Source organism: Cervus elaphus, chromosome 17 (assembly GCF_910594005.1).
Source record: "Cervus elaphus chromosome 17, mCerEla1.1, whole genome shotgun sequence".
Taxonomy (NCBI): domain Eukaryota; kingdom Metazoa; phylum Chordata; class Mammalia; order Artiodactyla; family Cervidae; genus Cervus; species Cervus elaphus.
The window spans coordinates 43,649,379-43,670,454 of NC_057831.1; the positions used below are offsets into that span (position 1 = coordinate 43,649,379).

Below are 21,076 nucleotides of genomic sequence, written 5' to 3' on the forward strand. Positions count from 1 at the left end.
TTACTGTGTCCACAACAATGTATTGCAAAGGCTGCCAAGGCAGCATATGTCATGGACACAAGGGAACTTACAATTTGGGGGATAACAGACATTGAAAATGGAAAATAATCTGATATGAAAGAAGCAATGCTATTTTCCTCAATATCCAGATTCCTGTCCTCCTTAAAATATACCGTTTCTAGGTACAAAGTCCTTTCAGTAAACACTAAATGCACACCCAAATCAACCCCATTTTGTCTCAACAATAGAAAGAGGTATTTATTAACATCTGTTGAGTGCCCCTGATGTTCCATATCTACACAGAGCCTGGATTCCACCCCAATGGATTTTCTCTGCTCAGAAGTTCTGTTAACGTTTCTCAAGACTCCAACATAAGTGGAGGCAAGAGGATCTATCCTTAAAGTTGATAGCAAAAGAGAAAATAAACCTTCAAGAGACTAATTCAATTCTTTGGAAAAAATGTAACTAAGTACATAACATTTATGTTTCAATCCCCACTCCTGCCCCAAATTCCAGGCTTTTGCTCCCCTCCATATTTCAGACAACTGCCATTTCTAAAAAAAAAATGAACACAATCAAATTGAATTACCCAGGTAGATGACAGCAAAGACAATTGGTTTTGATCTAATTATTACATGTATAGATGAGAACTCAGAAGTAAAGAGCTACTAGCATAAATATCTTTGTTCATTTTTTTTTCTAAGCTTACAATAAACTACATAAGAATAAACTTAAGGCTGAAAATTTTCAAGAAAGAAAAAGGGAGAAGAAAATCTACGGCAGAGCTTATAGGGGCGAAACATTGAGATCAGCAGTTTAGACACCACATTTCAATCAATCTAGTCCTCAAAACTATCCAATAAAGATGATCTGTGTACCCATTTTATAACTGAGAAAAATAAGACAGAGCCAGGATTTTCGATAACAGTCAAAAAGAGCATACAGATCTCTAAAAATCCTCTCTGGAAGACTGAAGTTTCATATATAAGGTTAACATTCATTCTCAAATCAAAAGCACAGCTAAGTCCCCTGAGGCAAATTTATAACCTAGAGACTGTCTATTTAATGGGAAACCAACATTCCTGGGTATGCTACCTGCCTAGAAAGGAAAGGGATCTGCCCAGAATGGCTAATATTTTTAAAGTTAATCATTACTAACAGGCATTCAATTGCTGGCTTTTAATTCCTAGAGGGGCTCATTGATCCTGAAACTCCACATCAGGGTCTGAGCACGTGCTCTGGGCCCCTGGGACGTGTTCGAAGCTGTGGCTGGGCAAGGCACAGAAGCTGGTAGGAGGGCAGGGTATAATAAAGGCCCCTAGTCTACAAACACTCTAAAATGAAGCCTTATTTTACACAAAACCACCACGGTGATGTCACTGTGAACTAAGCATGTTTGGGCAACAAATAGAGGAAAATCAGTGGACAACTTTAATGCCTCCTAGCATTCATTTATTTATTTTACTTTTCAGTAAACTTAGAGGTGATAAACAACTTCAGCAACCTCTCTCTCATCTCCAGTGAAATCTGCAGACCAGCTCTAGGCAATTGAGCCTATATTTTCACATGGATGTCAAAACCTGCTCTTGGAACTTCTCACACTAAAACAAAAAATTACCTACGAATTAGTCCAAATTGCAGTCAGTTGGACTAAATTAAACATAAGGCAAGAAGTATGCTAATTAGGCCCACAGATAAGAGATAATAAAAGGATGGTTAAAATCTGTTTTCGTCTGATGCTTGACTCTGCTGTATTTGAGCATTTACAGACATGTTCATTTACCTTAATTATTTCAGGTTAATTCATGTATAATACAGTGAGTTATTGATTGTTTAAACAAGAACTGTTCAACAGGGTTATTTGGTATTTTTTTAAACAATATAAAGCACATGCTATTTTATTAAATGTTATTATTTAAAATTTTAAAGTCCTACTGAACCTCAATAACATAACTCACTTAGTAAGAAAAACATTTTATCCTCTAACTGAAGTTCCTGAGGGCCAGAGAAAATTAGGGTACACAATTATTAAATTGAAAAAAAAATTGTTAGTCAAACAGTTCCCTTTGGTACTTATTTCTAGAGCTGGGGTCCTAATGAGCTTAACTTCTTTTGACTGTAGTGAAGTAAATTGTATTTTCAACTATTCTTGAGGTAGGAGAATTAAATAAGTGAAGTTTTTTTTTTTCTTTTTTTTTAATCCCACCAGATCAGACTTGGAAGGGTTTTGGTTATTTTGCTTTTATTTCTGTTGTATATTTTTCCAGTGCTTTGGCATTTGAATTTACTCTAGCAAATTAAATATATATCCTAAAAATTTGAGGATGTAGAAAGGAAACAAATTCTCATCTTAGGAAGTAATTAGCTTAAGGTCTAAGCTACATTTTGTGATGCCTTGTATAAAATCTTACTTTCTATTGCTAGCCCAACTAATCACAGGATTTTTGAGGAAATATTCTTAACCAAGAAGACCACTTCTAAGATTGACCTCAGCATTTAGTAGCTCAATCAAAAATAGATGTCAAATACCACTGGTCGGATTATAAATGAGTAGAGGTTTTTCTAGGGGACAAGCAGGCAGTTTGTGTCAAAAATGTTAAAAATGGGCAACCCCATAGATCCAAAAATTATACTTCTAGAACTTCATCTTAAGGAAATAACAGGAGGGATACATGCAAAGATTTTTAGTGTGGAGATAGTCAATGCTACTTAATTTACATTATTGAAAACTTGAAAGCAGTATAAGTGTCCAACAATAATGCCCCGATAAAATAAATTATGGAACACTGTATATATATAAACTCATATATATTCACACAGATATATTCAGTATGTATATATATTCAATGTTGTCATTAAAAATTGTAGTAAAATATATTTAATAGCATAATAAGAAAATGTTCAAAATATATTAAGGTTTAAAATCATATTTGAAGAAACTATAGTCACAAAAATTTACATATAAATAACACTCAGAAAAACAGAAGAACAAAGAGGATAAGGAGAAAATATAACAAGGTGTTAATAGTGGCCAATGACATAAGTTCTTTTAAAGTTTTATATGTGTGAATATATGTGTCTTTCTGTAATTTTTAAATTTTGAGATAAACACATATAGCCTTTATATTTAGAAAAATAAAACTATTCATTTTTAAAAGAAATATAGAGATCCAAACTTGTAACTATGCATTCTTAACATATAGGGAATGTAATAAATAGAAACAGCCTCTGATAGCTACTATAAACCTCAATATTCATCATATATCTAAAAGGAAGCCATTTCTGTCCATCAAGTCTAATAGCCACTCCACTCAGGATGCAAGGCTGGGAGAAGTTACTATCTGGCACCCTGAAAAACCCTTTGAGCTCTGAATTCTAGGGAAAAGAAAGCTTTTGGCTATTAGCTTGCCTGCGAGGTGGGCCCAAATCACTGACCCCAGATGCCATGGCCATCTACACTTCGTTTGTCAACTTGAAATGTCACCAGTTAAGTGAAACAAATGTTCCATTGAAAAATGCAATTATCCTTGGTACAGTTAAGGAGATTTCAGTTATTTCTACCAAAGCATCTATATTTGTTCATCATATTTTTTCTCCCTTCTTGCATCTAATGGTGTTCAGAAGCACATACCAAGGGAAAAAAAACAGTAAATACTTTTAGAATGGTGTGACTAAAGTATTAAGAAAATTTCTCAAGAAGGGATTTTTACCAGCTGGGAATTAGATGGGGCAGTTAGAGAAGGATGAAGGGAAGAGCTGCTGGAGATGTGGTTTTGATAGGAGACAACTGAAATTGACTGGTGCGAAAAAAATGCCGTCCAAGTTTTAAACCAGCAACTTGCAAGTGAATTTCTGTACCACAATCTGTTCCTGAATGTGGAGCCACCTGTGTAAATGCTGTCACGTTGCAGCCCTGTTCTTGGGCAGGAACCTCATTCTGGGTTCTCCAAATGTCACATGAGACCTTGACCTCCCCTTTCCCCTAGAAGGCTGACCATCTCCACAGGAGTGAAAGCTGTACTGTCAGCCTCTTCAAATTAGTGTTCTTGCAGTTTTATGGCTCTTCCCTGCAAATTACTCTTCCTACACTTGGGTGATCATTATTGTGACCATTAAGAATTTTCATGAGAAGATGGTTCACAGGGCTGAAACCAAGGCCAAATTCATGAGATTTCAAATGATGACGTGAGGCTCAAGTCTTCTTGATAAGTTGAGTGACTCTGTGGATTGTGATTTAGCCCAGAAAGGAAGGAGAAAGATGGTAGGAAGGACATGGGTTCTGCAATTCAACTTTGGGCAGTTCACGTAATGATTCTAGCCTCAGTTTCCTCATCTGTCAATAGAGATGGTCGGATTCAATTATATCTAAGATCCCTGTCAACTCTCAAATGCAGTGATGTCTCTGCCCTGACAGAGACAGGAGATGGGAAAACTTCTTTACACAGGGTGAATGCAAATGTTGCACTATTCAAAGGAGCTAGAAATCAGGGAGAATGTGTAGGAAAGGTGAAAGCACACTCTTATAGAAATATGGATCTTTAAACTTCCTAACCATTCCAGAAAAAGAATAATTGAGAACTGGAAATATATAATATTTTCATGAATATTGCCCATAAAAAGACCAGCTTCTACAGATCTGAGGCTCTTACAAAGCCCAGGTCATTGCCCCAGAGAAATAGCAAGCTTTCATCTTGTTTATCATTAACTCTATTAAACGGTACAAGCCACATTGAAGATCAAGTCCCTGCTTGCATAGTAAGGATGAAAAACACACAGCTGATATGATACTGACTATTCACTTATGCCTGCATATAGATGTAATTTAACATACTAACATGTGATTTGGTTTTACAATGGGTAAGAAATGATGTTACCCAGAGAGAGAAGATTTAGAGGAATGGATGGATCTGAAATTTAGGGTTTTGTAAATAGGAATAAGGTACATGGAAATAAGAGCTTAAAGTAACATTCCTGCCTCCTATTACCAGAGCACTCGGCCCATTAAATAAAGAGCTCATAGTATTTTGTAAAAGGAGACCTTACCTTTTCTGTTTTTTTAATTTGAGAAAGATCATCTGAGATGTTACTATAGAATGTGGAGGTAGAAAAGAAGGATGAATGCCTAACATATGTTATCCTGGCATTATTAGCAAGTATATTAAATCAGGATGTATCACAGGATGAATAGTTGATATATCACTGGGAGTTATACAGTTGTCCTGTTTAGCTCTTTTCTTTGTATATACAACCCTATTTAGCAGAAGGAAGATCTGTGCTTCAGAGCCAAATAATACCATTCACTTAGAGATCATCCCTTAGTGCTGAATGAATAGCCTCAGACATACTACATTCCTCTAACAGAACCTTTGAAGAAGGAGCCCTGGTAAGAGTGGAGGAAAACCAGGGACATGATAAACCTTGGTAAGGAAAAAGCCTTGATAAACCCCCAGCATGTACAGTGCTGGACATCCCAGCAGTATCCTCTAGCAAGACAGATTAAACTTCCCATTTTCTTGCATCCAGAAAAAAAGAAACAACAAGAAAACTAACATAAGATAGCTTGATTTCTGGGCCTGTGAAATAAATCTCCAAAAGGCAATTTACAAGAGTTTCCCTTTTCAACAGTTCAAACGCTTTAAAGAGCCCAGGATGTACTTTGCCCCAAGCAGATGATCAGAAATGATTCTTTTCCTACCTCTTTTCAAAACAAAAATCTCTGACAACTCCCGAGGTATAACTTTCTACCATCCATCTTAGTACATCCATTTCCATGTAGGGTACCTAAAAATAGGCCACACCTAACCTTTTACACAGCCATACAAAGCTATTTAGCGGGAACTCCAACTCGGCACTCTCTTGTGGGTATTTTCAGACTGTGCCCTCTTTGTCTTCCCTATTATATTACCCTATGTTGAATATTGCGTAAAAACACAGGACAAGAGTGGTTTGCTGGGATATACCTTACATTGCGACCGCTAAGACTCCATATTTGAGTTTTGTTATTTTATTTTGTTTTAGACTGAATCAAATAAAAGTAAGCTTAATACTCTTTTAAAAAGCAATTTAAATAGTAATTAATGTTCAATAAACGTATTAATTCCACTGGCAATATTATGATTGTTGAGATTCTTACATTTCAAAAGTATAGCCAAATACATCAGTGAAAATGAAAAAAAAAACTTCTCCTATACATGAAAATGTGCATAATGCCAGCAAATATAATCTGAAGATAAATAAGTCAGACACACTCAAAAAGTATATGTTTGATGATTATTCTAGCCATTATATGAATAAGTACAGAAACAGATATACCTAATTTATTAACCCAGAAGTCAGGATAGAGACTGACTTTGTTTTGGTTAGAAGCTGGGAGCATGGTGTGGGCAAGGGACTCCAGAAATATTTGTGGTTGCTCATTCACTCAGTCATGTCGGACTCTTTGCGGCCCCGTGGATGAGAGCCTGCCAGGCTCCTCTGTTAATGGAATTTCTCAGGAAAGAATACTGGAGTAGGTTGTCATTTCCTTCTCTAGGAGATCTTCTTGACGCAAAGATGGAACCCTTGTCTCCTGTGTCTCTTGCATTGATTCTTTACCACGGAGCTACCTGGGGAGCCCTCCAGAAAGCTAGTTATGGTTTATTTCTTGCTGTCAATTCTGGTTCCATGGATATGGTCAGTTAGTAAAAGTCCATGGAACTCAACCCTTATGATATATGTACTTTTCAGTATTCATAGTATATGTCAATAAAAAGTCTAAAATGCATAGAGAAGAAAGAAATTTGTCTACTCCAAATTTTAAAGTTTGCTACCTTCTTGTTAGAAACATTCTGAATGTTCAACTAATCTTAAAGAAGCCAATAAACCACACAGACAATCAGAAGTGGAGTAGGAATCAAGAGACCCAATGTGGACCTTGGACAAAGCCATTTCAACTGTCTAAATTTATATTCTATCAAAAGATGGGATAGGATTAAGTATCTGGATTATTTCTTTCTTTTTTAAGTTTTCATTGGCGTATAGTTGGCTTACCATATTGTAAACATTATACATATACATGTAACCACTCTATGTTTAGATTCTTTCCCCATATAGGTCATTACAGAGTATTGAGTAGAGGTCTCTGTGCTATACAGTAGGTCCTTATTAGTTATCTATTTTATATATGAGCCCCTGGTGGCTCAGATGGTAAAGAATCTGCCCCCATTGCAAGAGATCATCTAGGGTAGTACGTATATGTCAATCTTCATTTCCCAATTTATCCCTCCCCCTCACTTCCCCCATGGTGACCATAAGTTTGTCTTCTACATTGGTGACTCTATTTCTGTTTTGCAAATACATTCACTTGTACCATTTTTTTGAAGATTCCCCATATAAGCAATATCATATAATTGTCTCTTTGGTTAACTCACTTCTCTGAATGTACTTCTTAAATGAAGTGAAAAAAACCTTCAACTCATAAACTTTAGCACTTTGCCTTTGGTTTAAAATTCACTATTCAAGGGGGTCATTGACTTGGTGTGAAAACCTGGTCCTCTTCTCTGAGAACATAACTTTCGGGGTCAGCAGTACAGATCTGCCCTTGGGTGTCTGTCTGATTCCCTGGTGGCAAGAGCGGTAAAGAACCTGCCTGCCAGTGCAGGAGACAAAAAATGTGGGTTCGATCCCTGGGTCAGGAAGATCCCCTAGAGGAGGGCATGGCAACCCATTCCAGTGTTCTTGCCTGGAGACTCCCATGGACAGAGGTCACAGAGTCGGATGTGACGGAAGCAACTTAGCATACACGTACATCTGTCTGTGTGAACCCAAGTGAGTTTAATTATCTGATCTCTCATTTTTTACCTGTGAAAATGGAAATATAAATATTAATACCTACTTTACATGATTGGTGTTAGGGTTCAATGAGGTGTATACAAGCCAAACACTTGGCATATAATAAGTACTCAGCAATGATACCTGTTATTCACATACCGGTATGTAAAACTCTTTGAACATCAAGCACCATAAGAGTAAATACAGAAATCTGCTGTTTATGGCTTCCTCATCTAAAAACCATTCTAAAAGAGAGCAGAGCAGACTTTCTTTTGAAGTCTTACATTCAGCCAACTTTCTCTGGGTGTGCACACAGAATCATCATCTACACTTTTAGGATGTCCAGTGTCTGTAGGTGAAGCAAGGGAAAACCAGCCTCATACGAGTCCTGACCCAGGTCTACTTCTAAAGAGATCAGAAGCAGCAACTGCAGAGAGCAGCTTTTGTTTCCATGATGCTGGCCACAAAAGTGATCTGAGCTGAAAGTTTTTCAAGAGTTTCTCTGTTAAGAGGCAAGACATCCATAGGGGGCCTGAAAACTGACCAGATACTATGAGTTTGCAAATCTGAGAAGACCTGTCAAGTAGCAAATCATGTTTTAAAATGATGCTATCTATGGGGGCAAAAATGGAAAACAAAGCCACAGGAGCAAAGCAATTCAATATAAAGTCAATTTTGCCACCAGTGGCCCATCAAATAAATCATCTCAGCATTCACATGCTTCTGGAATTTGTGATCAATCATACAATTAATTCTTAAATTGATAAAGTGATGTAAAGGATATCTTATATTTTATTCTAGATATTTAAGGTATTTTTTTTATTTCAAGTAATTTATCTGTGTCAGGAGACGCGGCCAAGTAGGGATATACATTGAAAACGGTGCTGTCCAATGCAACAGCCACTGCCCACCCATGGTCCTGAGCATTGGAAATGTGTCTAGTCAAAACTGTCAATACAAAATATACAAAAGATTTCAAAGTCTTAAACGTGAAAAACTGAATGGAAGGTATTAACAAGTTATAGTGATGACATGTTGATATAATATTTTGGACATACTGTGAAAAATAAAAGATGTTATTAAATTTACATTTACCTTTTGTAAATGTGGCTACTAGAAAATTTCAAAGCATATATGTGATGGCCATAATCTTCGTACTTGGCAGTGGTGGCCTAGAGTTTTGCACTCACTCTCAAGTAAGTGATATCATAGATGCAAATAAAATGAGTGACTAGACAGTCAGCAGCTTTCAGAATGCAAAGGGGCGTTAGGGCAGGGCCCTAGCAGGACTCACCTCTAGGAGCATCACTTTCATCCCCATTAGTCAACAGTGATCCTTGGAGCTTTACCGTATTCTCTCACGGCCCTGTATTAAATGCTGTATAATCCACACTCCTTACATAATCAGGAAGACCTTCCAGAACATCCCAGAGGCAACCCCATATATCTTTTCAACACCTTCCACACTTTTTCAAAACATATACATAATAATGAGATGGAAATTTATAAAGTGAGGTCTAACCAGGTGCTCCAGACTGGGGTGGGGGGGCCGGTGGAGAGAAAATAGAGCTGATCATATTCTAAAACTTGACCAGGCTGCAGAAGGCCAGAGCAGAACAAAGTATGCAAACTCTGAGGGATGAGTATGCAAGGCCCTCAAGAAGACTGTTCTCTTCCTGGGGACTAGAGGCATTTTTCAGTGGGTAACATTCACTTGAATTACAAAATGCACTCGCTTCTCTCTTGCAAGGGAGAAAAGCCTGTTGTTGCATCTATAATGTAGCTTTAGTTTTGGATGCCAAAAATGATTCAGTAAACACAGTTATGTTATGGTATACTATTTCTTATTCAGCACTCAAATTAATCTCAAGGCAGTGCTGGCATTAATTCAATTGGATGCCTGTACTTAGGATTTCACATAGGTGCCTTCATCCAATTCTTCTTCGCAACTAATAAAATCTTAATTCATGGTAATATATTTATTTCTAGTTCAGTTCATGTTAAGGAGTGCAGTACTTTACAGAAAACTAATTAATATCAATCATATATTATAACACTTTTAATGGTTCAGAGGAAAATCTTACACTAGGGGAAAGATTAGATGAACCAGGGGGTCTTAGCCCATCCTATTTACTCTATTCCTAAGATTTGAGAAAAAGTACCAAGCATCATTTAAAATATTAATTTAATTGAGGGTATGCATCATGGGAAGTCTGGGAATTAAGAACCCTGGTTCTGATCCCTAATAGGACATTGATTTGATGTGGCCCAAGAATGTAATTTACACTCTCAGAAACTCTGTTTTCTACCTATTTTGTGTAACAACCATATAATTTGCAAGTTGGTAAAGATATTCAAATTCAGATGCATGGCACTATTAAAATAATGAACAACTTCACTGATAGCATGCCTTCTGCAATCATTGGTAACAATTCTATTTTTATGAAATTTTTGAGTAAAGTTAATAGCATCATATTTTCTGGGATTGGACATATAGTCAGCAGGATGTTATGAGTGTGAGTCCTGGACGACGACGGAATGGAGTTGTGCAATGCAGTGGCCTTTATGTTGCCTTAAGGAGCTATGTTTAAAAGGCTTGATTCTACCCTAGATACAAAGAATTGGAGCAGAGGTCATACAACACTTCAGCATCTTAAAAAATAATTATTATAATTCAGTAGGTGCCTTGAAGCTGCATGGTCATACTATCTAGCCTTTTCCTTTCCAAATTAGGCATTAGGCATTCATTCATTCCATAATAATCCCCCCACAGTGACATGGTACACACAAAAAAATTAAGTGAAATAAATAAACAAAAATTTAAAAGACTGGCACATCCTATTCTTTTTTTAATTTAAATTTTTAAAATTTATTTTTAATCAGAGGATCACTGCTTTACAATGTTGTGTTGATTTTTGCACAATAATGTGAATCAGCCATAAGTATACATATATCCCCTCCCTGCTGAGCCTCCCACCCACCCCCTCCACCTCACCCCTCTAGGTCATCACAGAGCAACAGGCTGAACTCCATTTGTACACAGCAATTCCCATCAGCAATCTATTTTACACATGGTGTATACGTTTTAATGCTACTCATTCTATTCTCTTTTTTTCCCCCTCTTTAACCATCCACACATGAAACCTCCAAATCTGAGAAAGATATATATTTTTAACTCCTGATAATTAGAAAGAAAATAAAAGCCAAGACAGCAGCAGGAGGCTGGGGGCAGAGACCATGTCTCCCCATACTCACTTTCAGAACCGAGTCCATAAGTGATAACCCCTAGGATGCATGCCATTCATTTTACTGCAGTGTAAACAGTTGCACAGCAGGTCGAGGGAACACTCACGATGGGGGCTCACACACGCGACTTTTTAATTCACAAGGGCACGGTGACGTGGGAGGGCACCTGGGAGTCACTGCTCAATGAACTCCACAATAGGGCACAGATTTGAAACCCAATCTCAGCCTGATACGGACGTAAGAGCAAATACATACAGTATCACATGGTTTCCAACAGCCCTGTGTCTCGAGGGAGCTCTCTGACATCAGCAGTTCAGACAGGTGGTTCCCTTTCCAACTGTGGAAAATAAAACCCCACCGCAGCGGCACAAAATAAATATAGCTATACTGTAATTTTTCCTTGGTGCAGTCTCCCTGTGATTTCTGTCCTGTGATGACACTTTATCCAAGGAACCCATCCAGGGCATCCTTCCATGCTAATCACTGATGAAACATTTGCAAATGGGCTGACACTGGCATTCAAGACACTGGTAGAGGATTCTGTTTTGCTGTTCTGGTTGGTAGAATGAGAGTTTTCCGCCTCTCATTGTCAACTGGCTGCCTAAGCCTCTGCTGGAATATGTCACCCTCTGTCTCTGTGACTAATACAACCCAACAAAATGACAGACAAGAGTCAGACCATCTGAAAATCACATGCACAGAGCAGGTCAATACCAATCACATCTAGTTCGAGTCTGAGAACTCAAATCAGCTGAGATGCACTAAGCCCTTTGTGACCACAACTATTTGCTTTTGCATTTACGAATTATTAGCAGAAGGGCACCCTGTAACTTCTGTATAAAATTACTTAATTCAACTTCTGTTTCCCTTTCTGAACATAGATACTTTTACACCCTGACAGCCGCTGGCTCTTGAAGCATTCTCCTTTTTGTTGTATCTCCTTAGAAACACAAATCTTGTTCCCTGGCAGCGGCGGCTCTAAGTGCTGGACCACATGCCCGAACTAGTTCTCCCTCGCAGCTTTAATTCACAGTAAGTGGCATGAAAGGAGGTCAGCCCTTCTCAAAAAACACTCAGAGTTCTTTTCGACTTCAGAATCTATTTTGGAAAGCCACACTCCCTGGTACGTAAAGAGCAGCTTCCCATTTTGAAATTCTGGCTGTAACTACTGACAACTTTATGGAATGGCCCTCAAACGGGCAAAAGCAGGGTGGTGATCACAGTTTCAACTCTTGATCATCATTCTCTTGGGAAACTCCATGAGACAAGCAAGTCAGTAACTGCCATCCCCTCTTTGCCCCCAAATAACCCTTTCATTTGAAAACTACTTATGGTGTGCATACATGTCTTAGCTTTTCTTTCCTGAGGTGTCAATAAACTCCATAATACCATCTTAATCCTGAAAGTTTCCATGGCAACCTACTACTGTAATAAACAAGTTTGAAGGATGGGAAATGAAGCATGGGGCTCCTTTTTCCCCCCTCTCCTTCTTCAGCTTTCAAAGAACAGGGTCTTTTCTATTTCTAGAGAATGTTGTACCTCTAACATTCATGGTCCATACTTCTTTGAGATAGAGTAAAAATAATAGCAATAAGAAAATGATAGCTAACATCTGGTGAATATTTGCTGTGTGCCAAGCAGTGTACTGAGTAGTTCTGTGGGTTATCTCACTTAGTTCTTGCACTAACAGGAGAAGCAAGTACTAATATTATGTCAATTCTAGGGATAAATTCTGAATCTTAGAGAGTGTAACTTTTCTAAAGACAAAAAGCTGGTATGTGGGAGACCTGGAACCTGAAGTCAGTCTTGTCTGACTGAAGACATTCTGCAGACTGTGCAGAAATATGGCATTTTTTTTTTTGCTTGTGCCTTAAAGTCAAATAACTTAGACATCTAGGAGTCTCTCCACTAATCAGAAGAGGAATAGAGCTTCACATTCAGAAGCAAACACCAAACTCATTTAGCTAAAACTGCCAGGCAAGTTAAGAAAAGACAGAACTCAAATAGGAATACAGTCAACACAAGGGACCTTGCTCTAGCCAGCAGTAACCATACCACAGGTTTCTTTGAATGTGATTTTGCAAATCATTTAAAAGAATGTCTCTTTTTCTGTGGATCAACCTCTGAAGTTAACTTGGGGTGTCTGATTCAGAGCAGTGAGAGCATCCCCTGAGAAAAAGAAACCCTCATTACAAGGCCACTCTTCTCCCTCCATTCTTCTCCCTAAATGAAATTAAGACTCCTTCTGAAGGTGGCAATTGCAAACAAAGGCCAGATTACAATACATCTTAAGGACACATGGCAAGTCACACTATGAAAAATGTTTTCCATGCCACAAATCTACTCTCTTACAAATCTATACCAGGAAGTACAAACAACGTGTTTATCTCACTCTGGAACAGAACTCAGCAATAAACCTGAACCTTGACTCTAAATACGAATAACTGAATAAACTTACAATATATATTTTATAGACTCTGCTTGAAGTGTAGGGAGAAGGCAATGGCACCCCACTCCAGTACTCTTGCCTGGAAAATCCCATGGATGGAGGAGCCTGGTAGGCTACAGTCCATGGGGTCACGAAAAGTCGGACACGACTGAGCGACTTCACTTTCACTTTTTACTTTCATGCACTGGAGAAGGAAATGGCAACCCACTCCAGTATTCTTGCAGAATCCCAGGGACGGGAGCCTGCCGTCTATGGGGTCGCACAGAGTTGGACGTGACTGATGTGACTTAGCAGCAGCAGCAGCAGCTTGAAGTGTGGACAAATACAAAAAGGTTGGATGAGTTAGGGCCATTCAAAACTCACTGTAGTAAAAGTATCCAGAAAACATGGTTTTCTAATCCTCTGTGATTTATGAAATATCAATAAAACAAACTCCATTGAATGGATTTCAATGTAGGCTTGCAGAATTTTGTGGTGCTGGTTTTGAACCAATTATAACTAAGACCCCAAGTCCTTGGGTCACTTGGTGGACTAGAAGGCCATCATTCAAAGGAGCAGGTTTCAAAGTCAATGGCCCAGAGTTCAAAGCCAGAATAGACTGTGTGCTCTGATATCCTCACACCTCACAGAGCATAGAGGAACAAAGGCAAACAGGGACAGGCTATGGTCACCTGGGAAGTAGACATGTGTTATTAATTCTGAAATCTCCATGGCCACCACCACCACCACGCCTAAAAAAAAATCAAAACCATACTCATTGTAACTGAGTAGGAATGAAAGGCGCATGTTTTGGTTTTGCAGTATTTTGAGGTGTAGTCTGAAGATAATGATTTTATAAAAAGAAACTCACTTTCTAAAAGAGCATTAAGCCAAGTTCATATTCATGGTCCCTTTCTAGGTATGTAAATTAAGCTGCTAACAACAAACACTTTGAAGCAGAATCTAATTCTGATGGACATAGAATACATTGGCTATGAAGACTGTGCCCTCAGCAAGGAACGCCAGACACAAATTCGAGTACGAAGCCACCTCTACACCTCCATCTCACAAGCTGAACTGCTTAAGTTCTCTGAGTCTTCATCTATCCACCTAGAAAATGAACACAATGGTTAAGCCTTGCAGGCTTAACCACGGGATTCCACAGAAGTTGAACGGGTGTAGGTAAGAGGCTGCATAATCCAGGTCTCACCTGCAGAGGGAGCTACACAAATGCCCACTTCCTTTACTTGTCTGATTTCTCTGTCCTCCCACTCCTCCCTGTCTCTCCCTTCCTAAAGCTTTTTTTTTTTTTTTTAATAAAATGAATGCAGTACAGTTTTTGTACCTACAGGCCGATGGAATAGACATTGTGATTTATGAATATGCAAAGGTGAATGAGGACCAGACTTCATGCTTCCCTCTCTGGGGGTGTCTCGCCTACTTAGAGAAGAGAGAGTAGAAATGACAACTCAGCCTGGAGATTACAGTGAGTTCCAAGTCAGTGTGTAACAGAGGCATTTTTAAAGATCAAAGTTTCACGTGAAAGAAAAATCTTGAAAACTCATAAATGGAAAAAAAATGTGATATCTAAATTTGTCTCCAATGCTTTAGTCACTGCAAGTTTGGGCAAAGGTATGAGCAAAGAGATAGTACAAATTGCTAACAAATGTCACTGGCTTCAAAAGAACGAGTGACAGACAATATCTACATTTTCCAGCTTCAAGCATCTTCTTTAGGTATTTGCAGGCAAAATTATTAAGGACTAAATATGAAAAATCAAAATTTTGAAAATGTACAAATAGGTAAAATGCAATAATTTCCCATTCAGGAAAAAAAAAATCAAAAAACAAAACAAACAAACAAAAAAGGAAAATGTAAAGTTTAGATTACTCATATGCACCAAAGCTCTTGCTGAATATCTGCATCATAAAACTACTGGAGAAATGTCCAGAGTTTCAAATAAATAAAATAAATTAACGGGTGACATAGGAGGGGAGAAATGTACTCTCAGAATTCATATATTCTTTTTTAAAATATTATCAGTAACCACCACCACTTGAAAAAGGAATAGGGAAGAAGAAAGAAAATACCTACTGCTTGGAAAATTATCCATGAAGAATCTGTCTCTGTAATTCATGTCCACAGTTGTTATTTATAGTCTCAGACAGTAACTTGAGACTTGCCCAAGGGTGTGAGATAGACTTCCTTCTCCTCCACATGAACTCTGCCTACTAAATACTAACTGCTAACAGTCTTCCCACCTTGTAAAGGTAGATAAGGTCAATCCTAAAGATAACAATTAAAACTTGAAGTCCTTGCTACAAAGAGCTGGAGTCAAAGGAGCAAAGAGGAAGACACACATCCCAATTTCTCTACACCTAGACACCTGCATGGGGGGAAAAAAATATACATATATATACACATATATATACACACATACATATATATATATATACACATGTATGTATCTTCAGATGCATAGAACACAGGATAAAAGGGGAACCAGCTAGCTGTTATGAGCCAACAAATCAGTAAGAATCCACCACGTCCAAAAGATGGGCCACCAACATGCCAGATGCTGAACCTGTTTAAGATCATAAAACTTTCTGCCCTAAAACTGCTTATTGTCTAAGAGTGAGTGGAAGGTTGGACTCACAATCAATCAACACACCCACATGTAAACAGAACAAGGGCATGTGTGCTGAGGGAGTAAAGATGGGGGTCAGTTAGGGGCTTGAAAACAGATCTAATTTACTGTATAAACAGCCTAGAACAAGAATGCCAGACAGGTCCTGTGAAGATGTTAGAGGCCGCTGCCCCACATGTGGCTCAGATAGACTTCCCTGGTGGCTCAGACTGTAAAGAATCTGCCTGCAATGCAGGAGACCGGGGTTTTGTCCCTGGATTGGGAAGATCCCCTGGAGAAGGAAATGGCAACCCACTCCCAGAATTCTGGCCTGGAGAATTCCCATGGACAGAGGAGCCTGGTGGCCTATAGTCCAGGGGGTCACAAACAGTCGGACACAACTGAGCGACTTTCACTTAGTTCTGCTACCTAGGTCCACGTGCAATTCAAATAATAAGTGAACCCATCACTAAATTACACATGAGTAGAGAAATCCGGTAGAGTTATAACCTTTGTCACAGTAGCTGTCTCCAATGATCACTTTTTTTTAACCACTTTATAAGCTGAAATATAGTTCATTTACAACATTAAGTTAGGTTCAGTGTACAGCAAAGTGATTTAGTGTGGGTGTGTATTATTTTTCAGATTTTTTCCACTATAGGTTATTATAGGATACTGAATATAGTTCCCTGTGCTGCACAGTAGACCCATGTTTACCTATTATAAATAGTGGTCAGTATTTGTTCATCTCAAGCTCCAATTTTATCTCTGCCCCCCACTCTCACTAGCCCCTTTAGTAACATAAGTTTGTTTTCTGTGTTTGTGGGTCTATTTTTATTTTGTAAGAAGTTCACTTATATCTATCATTTTTTAGATTCCACATAAATGTGATATCATATGACATTTGTCTTTCTCTAACTTAGTATGATCATCTCTAGGTCTATCCACGTTGCTGCAAATGGCATTATCTCATTCTTTTAAATAAATGCAATAATCTTTCAAAGGAAAGGTTTGTGTGCCCTTGCATGTGTGACCTGCTTTGCTGAGTGCCCTAGTCACTAGTTTAGAGTAGTGTTGGGTAATTCTGTGTGGCTGCCAACATGCAAATAAAGCAAAACAGAGATGTGGTTTTGCCAGGACCTTGCTCATCCATCCATGGGCTCGCCAACAAAAGTTCTGGGATCCTGAATAAATGACTGCAAGAGGCATATATGGCTGGAAAAGGGCATGTGGATTCCTCTAGCTTTGGGGGGTACCTGCTGAGTCCCCAGAAGAGTAAGAGGCAGAGGAGGAAGGATGAGGAAGGGTAGGTAACATTACCCTTAAATAGGGCTGACCTGGGGACACAATCAGGCTCTGATACTCACAGACTCTTTGAAATGAGTCAAGACACTTAGTTTCCCTGGGCCTCTATAAAATAAGGATGAAACCACTGCCCTCATGGAGAATGTAAGGATGAGATACCTAGTGTGGCACCTGTAGCTATTTGGTTAAATGTTAGCTTTCCTCAATACTAAGGGGACTAGAAAATAAAAAGGCTTGGTGACAAATGATGAATCACCCAAGGTCCAGAGTTAGCTGCTAAGGGAAATACAAAGAAGTATGAAAGATAGTGAGAGCCAAGATCTGGTTCTCAACCAGGTGGTGGGATGCAACTGCTTATGTGATATTATTGGAAATCAATCTTTAACCTATGAAATTCCAGGAAGTAACTAAACCAGAGATACAAAATCAAAAGTAGTTTAAAAAGGAAATAGGCAGTTTAAAAAAAAAAAAAAAAACAATCCAAGCTGCAATGTCCATCATGTACCCACTACCATTCTAAATGCTTGTATACATATTATCTTATGAAATAGGAACTATTGTTATCCTTTTTTTCAGATGGAGAAAGAGACACTAAAAGTTAACAACCTAGTTTCAGGTTGCATGCCCTTAACCTCTCCACTAAACTGCCTCCCTCTGCTAACAGTTTTTAATCTTCACTAACTAAAACTGCAATGTGCTACAGCTATGTAGTGGAATTAGAGCTGGCTAATGGCCTCACAGAGCCCACAGTTTAACAGGGATGATGGAATCTATGAGTCTGGGACAGCTGTACAAGAATCTGCTGGACAAAGAACAGAGAAGCCCAGGCTACCCAGAAGAGAGTGGGGAAGGAGAAGCAGGTGTTATCAGAACAGAGCCTTTCTCCCATCTCCCTGCGTTGAAATCACTCTATGTGCACCCAGCACAGTGTCAGGCACACTCAGTGGAAAATAATTGCCTTTATCATCTTTTGATTATCAAGATAATGATGTTTCCTACTGATCTTACTCACAAATATGAATAAAATACAATCTATGCTCTCTCAAGGAGCATATGATCTTGTGGGGATGGAGATATGAATTAATTCTAATAGGACTTCTAAAAGTAATTCTAATAGGACTTCTCATGTTAGGTTTGCGGTGATGACTTGAAATCTTGAGACAACAGACATGATATACAATTATAGTCCTGATTATTTATATCACCAACAAGTTCTGATGTTACAAGTTGATGATCTTCGTAATGGTCCATCAGTCTGACAATTTCTGCTGTTACATGTTGATAAACTAGGTTAAGGGGGCTGCCCAGGTGGCATTAGTGGTAAAGAACCTGCGTACCAGTGCAGTAGATATGAGACTGCAGTTTGATCCCTGGGTTGGGAAGATCCCCTGGAGGAGGACATGGCAACCCAATCCAGTATTCTTGCCTGGAGAATCCCATGGACAGAGGAGCCTGGAGGGATACAGTCCATAGGGTAGCAAGGAATCAGACATGACCAAAGCAACTGAACACACAGTTTACACAAACTGGAATAAAGGAGCATGCATTTAATCAAGAAACATGTGTTGAAATATAATTAATCAATGATTTTCCATTGGACAAAAGATTGACAACATCCACCATAGACTACAGAAATTATGACATGTGAATGTGAATTATCTCATCAAGAAATAGATATTAAAATATGTACCAGTGGCTTCTGGAAAGCACTCATTTTTAAAGAAATGCAGTTCTGAGCACTGTTCAGGAACTGCCTGTCCCACTCCATCACACACACACACAAATGTAAACATCACAAACTGCATAATAACAAAATGAAAAGACTAAACCACAAAAAGGTCATCAAGGTTAGTTTGAAAAATTACCCAGTATGTGAAACTACCTTTATAAGCAGAAAAATGTCTTAGAAAAGGTTCAAAGAAAGAGAGAAAGAATTCCAGGTGAAGAGATGGCATTTTCAAAAGCACGTTCTCGGTTGCTAAGCCAAGCTGAGAGGCAACATGACTAACAGAACCCCAGACATTCAATTCTGATGCTGACCATGGCTTACAGCCATACGGCCTGAGGAAAGGTATGAAGGTTCTCTGGGCCTTAATTTACTTATCTACGCCTAGGCTCTTACGAGGATTCCATAAATGATCATCAGTTCAGTTCAGTTCAGTTGCTCAGTCGTGTCCTACTCTTTGTGTCCCCATAAATTGCAGCACGCCAGGCCTCCCTGTCCATCACCAACTCCCGGAGTTTACTCAAACTCATGTCCATCAAGTCGGTGATGACATCCAGCCATCTCATCCTCTGTCATCCCCTTCTCCTCCTGCCCCCTATCCCTCCCAGCATCAGGGTCTTTTCCAATGAGTCAACTCTTCACATGAGGTGGCCAAAGTACTGGAGTTTCAGCTTCAGCATCAGTCCTTCCAATGAACACCCAGGACTGATCTCCTTTAGGATGGACTGGTTGGATCTCCTTGCAGTCCAAGGGACTCTCAAGAATCTTCTCCAACACCACAGTTCAAAAGCATCAATTTTTTGGCGCTCAGCATTCTTCACTGTCCAACTCTCACATCCATACATGACCACTGGAAAAACCATAGCCTTGACCAGACAGACGTTTGTTGGCAAAGTAATGTCTCTGCTTTTTAATATGCTATCCAGGTTGGTCATAACTTTCCTTGCAAGGAGTAAGCATCTTTTAATTTCATGGCTGCAGTCACAATCTGCAGTGATTTTGAAGCCCCCCAAAATAAAGTCTGACACTGTTTCCACTGTCTCCCCATCTATTTCCCATGAGGTGATGGGACCAGATGCCATGATCTTGGTTTTCTGAATGTTAAGCTTTAAGCCAACTTTTTCACTCTCCTCTTTCACTTTTCATCAAGAGGTTTTTTAGTTCCTCTTCACTTTCTGCCATAAGGGTGGTGTCATCTGCATATCTGAGGTTATTGATATTTCTCCTGGCAATCTTGATTCCAGCTTGTGCTTCTTCCAGCCCAAAAGGATCATAAAAGGTAATAATCTCATTTTTTATGTGTCAACTCGGCTAGGCTATGGTGACTAGTTCTTCAAACACTAGTCTAGGTATCACTGTGAAGGTATTTTGTAAGTGTAACTAATATCTACAATCAGTTTTTTTTTTTAATTACAGCAGATGACTCTCCATAATATAGGCAAGCCTCATCCAATCAATTGAAAATTATGACTAAAAACTGATGTTGCCCTAAGAGGAAAGAACTCTGCCTCAAGTCTGTAGTTTTCTAGTAGCCTGCTAGTCTGTAGCCTGCTAGTCTGCCCAACAGACCTGTAGATTTTAGGCTTGCCAGCCTTCCTAATCATGTATATCAATTTCTTCAAATCTCTCTTTCTCTCCCCCTCCTCCCCTTAACCAATTTAACCAAGAAACACATAATTAGAAAGTGTAATTAGCCAATGACTACTAGTCAATGACCCCCTTTCCCCATCCCATCTCTTTGTCTCTCTCAACCTATTTCCCACATACATGTAATAAAGAGCAAATAGAATGTAGACCCTTCAGCAGCAGTAGTAGTAGTTATTGTTTAGTCACTTATTTGTGTCTTACTTTTTGTAAGTAAAAAAGTGGGCTGTTAGCCCACTAGGCTCCTCTGTCCATGGGATTTTCCATGCCATTTCCTTCTCCAGGGGTATCT

General features: G+C 38.8%; 1 protein-coding gene across 3 annotated transcripts in view; it reads right to left on the minus strand.

The window, feature by feature from the left end:
• The window catches only part of PPARGC1A (PPARG coactivator 1 alpha), a 695,201-nt gene that overhangs the window by 107,848 nt on the left and 566,277 nt on the right, over positions 1 to 21,076 (minus strand). Inside the window, exon 1 of one of the 3 annotated variants that reach the window (XM_043871000.1) lies at positions 11,065 to 11,161. The exons of the other annotated variants lie outside the window; for them this stretch is intronic. Coding sequence (XP_043726935.1) covers positions 11,065 to 11,082 — 18 coding nt within the window. The 5' untranslated portion in view covers positions 11,083 to 11,161. Of the gene's footprint in view, positions 1 to 11,064; positions 11,162 to 21,076 lie in introns of those variants that run through there. 3 annotated transcript variants of the gene reach the window in all.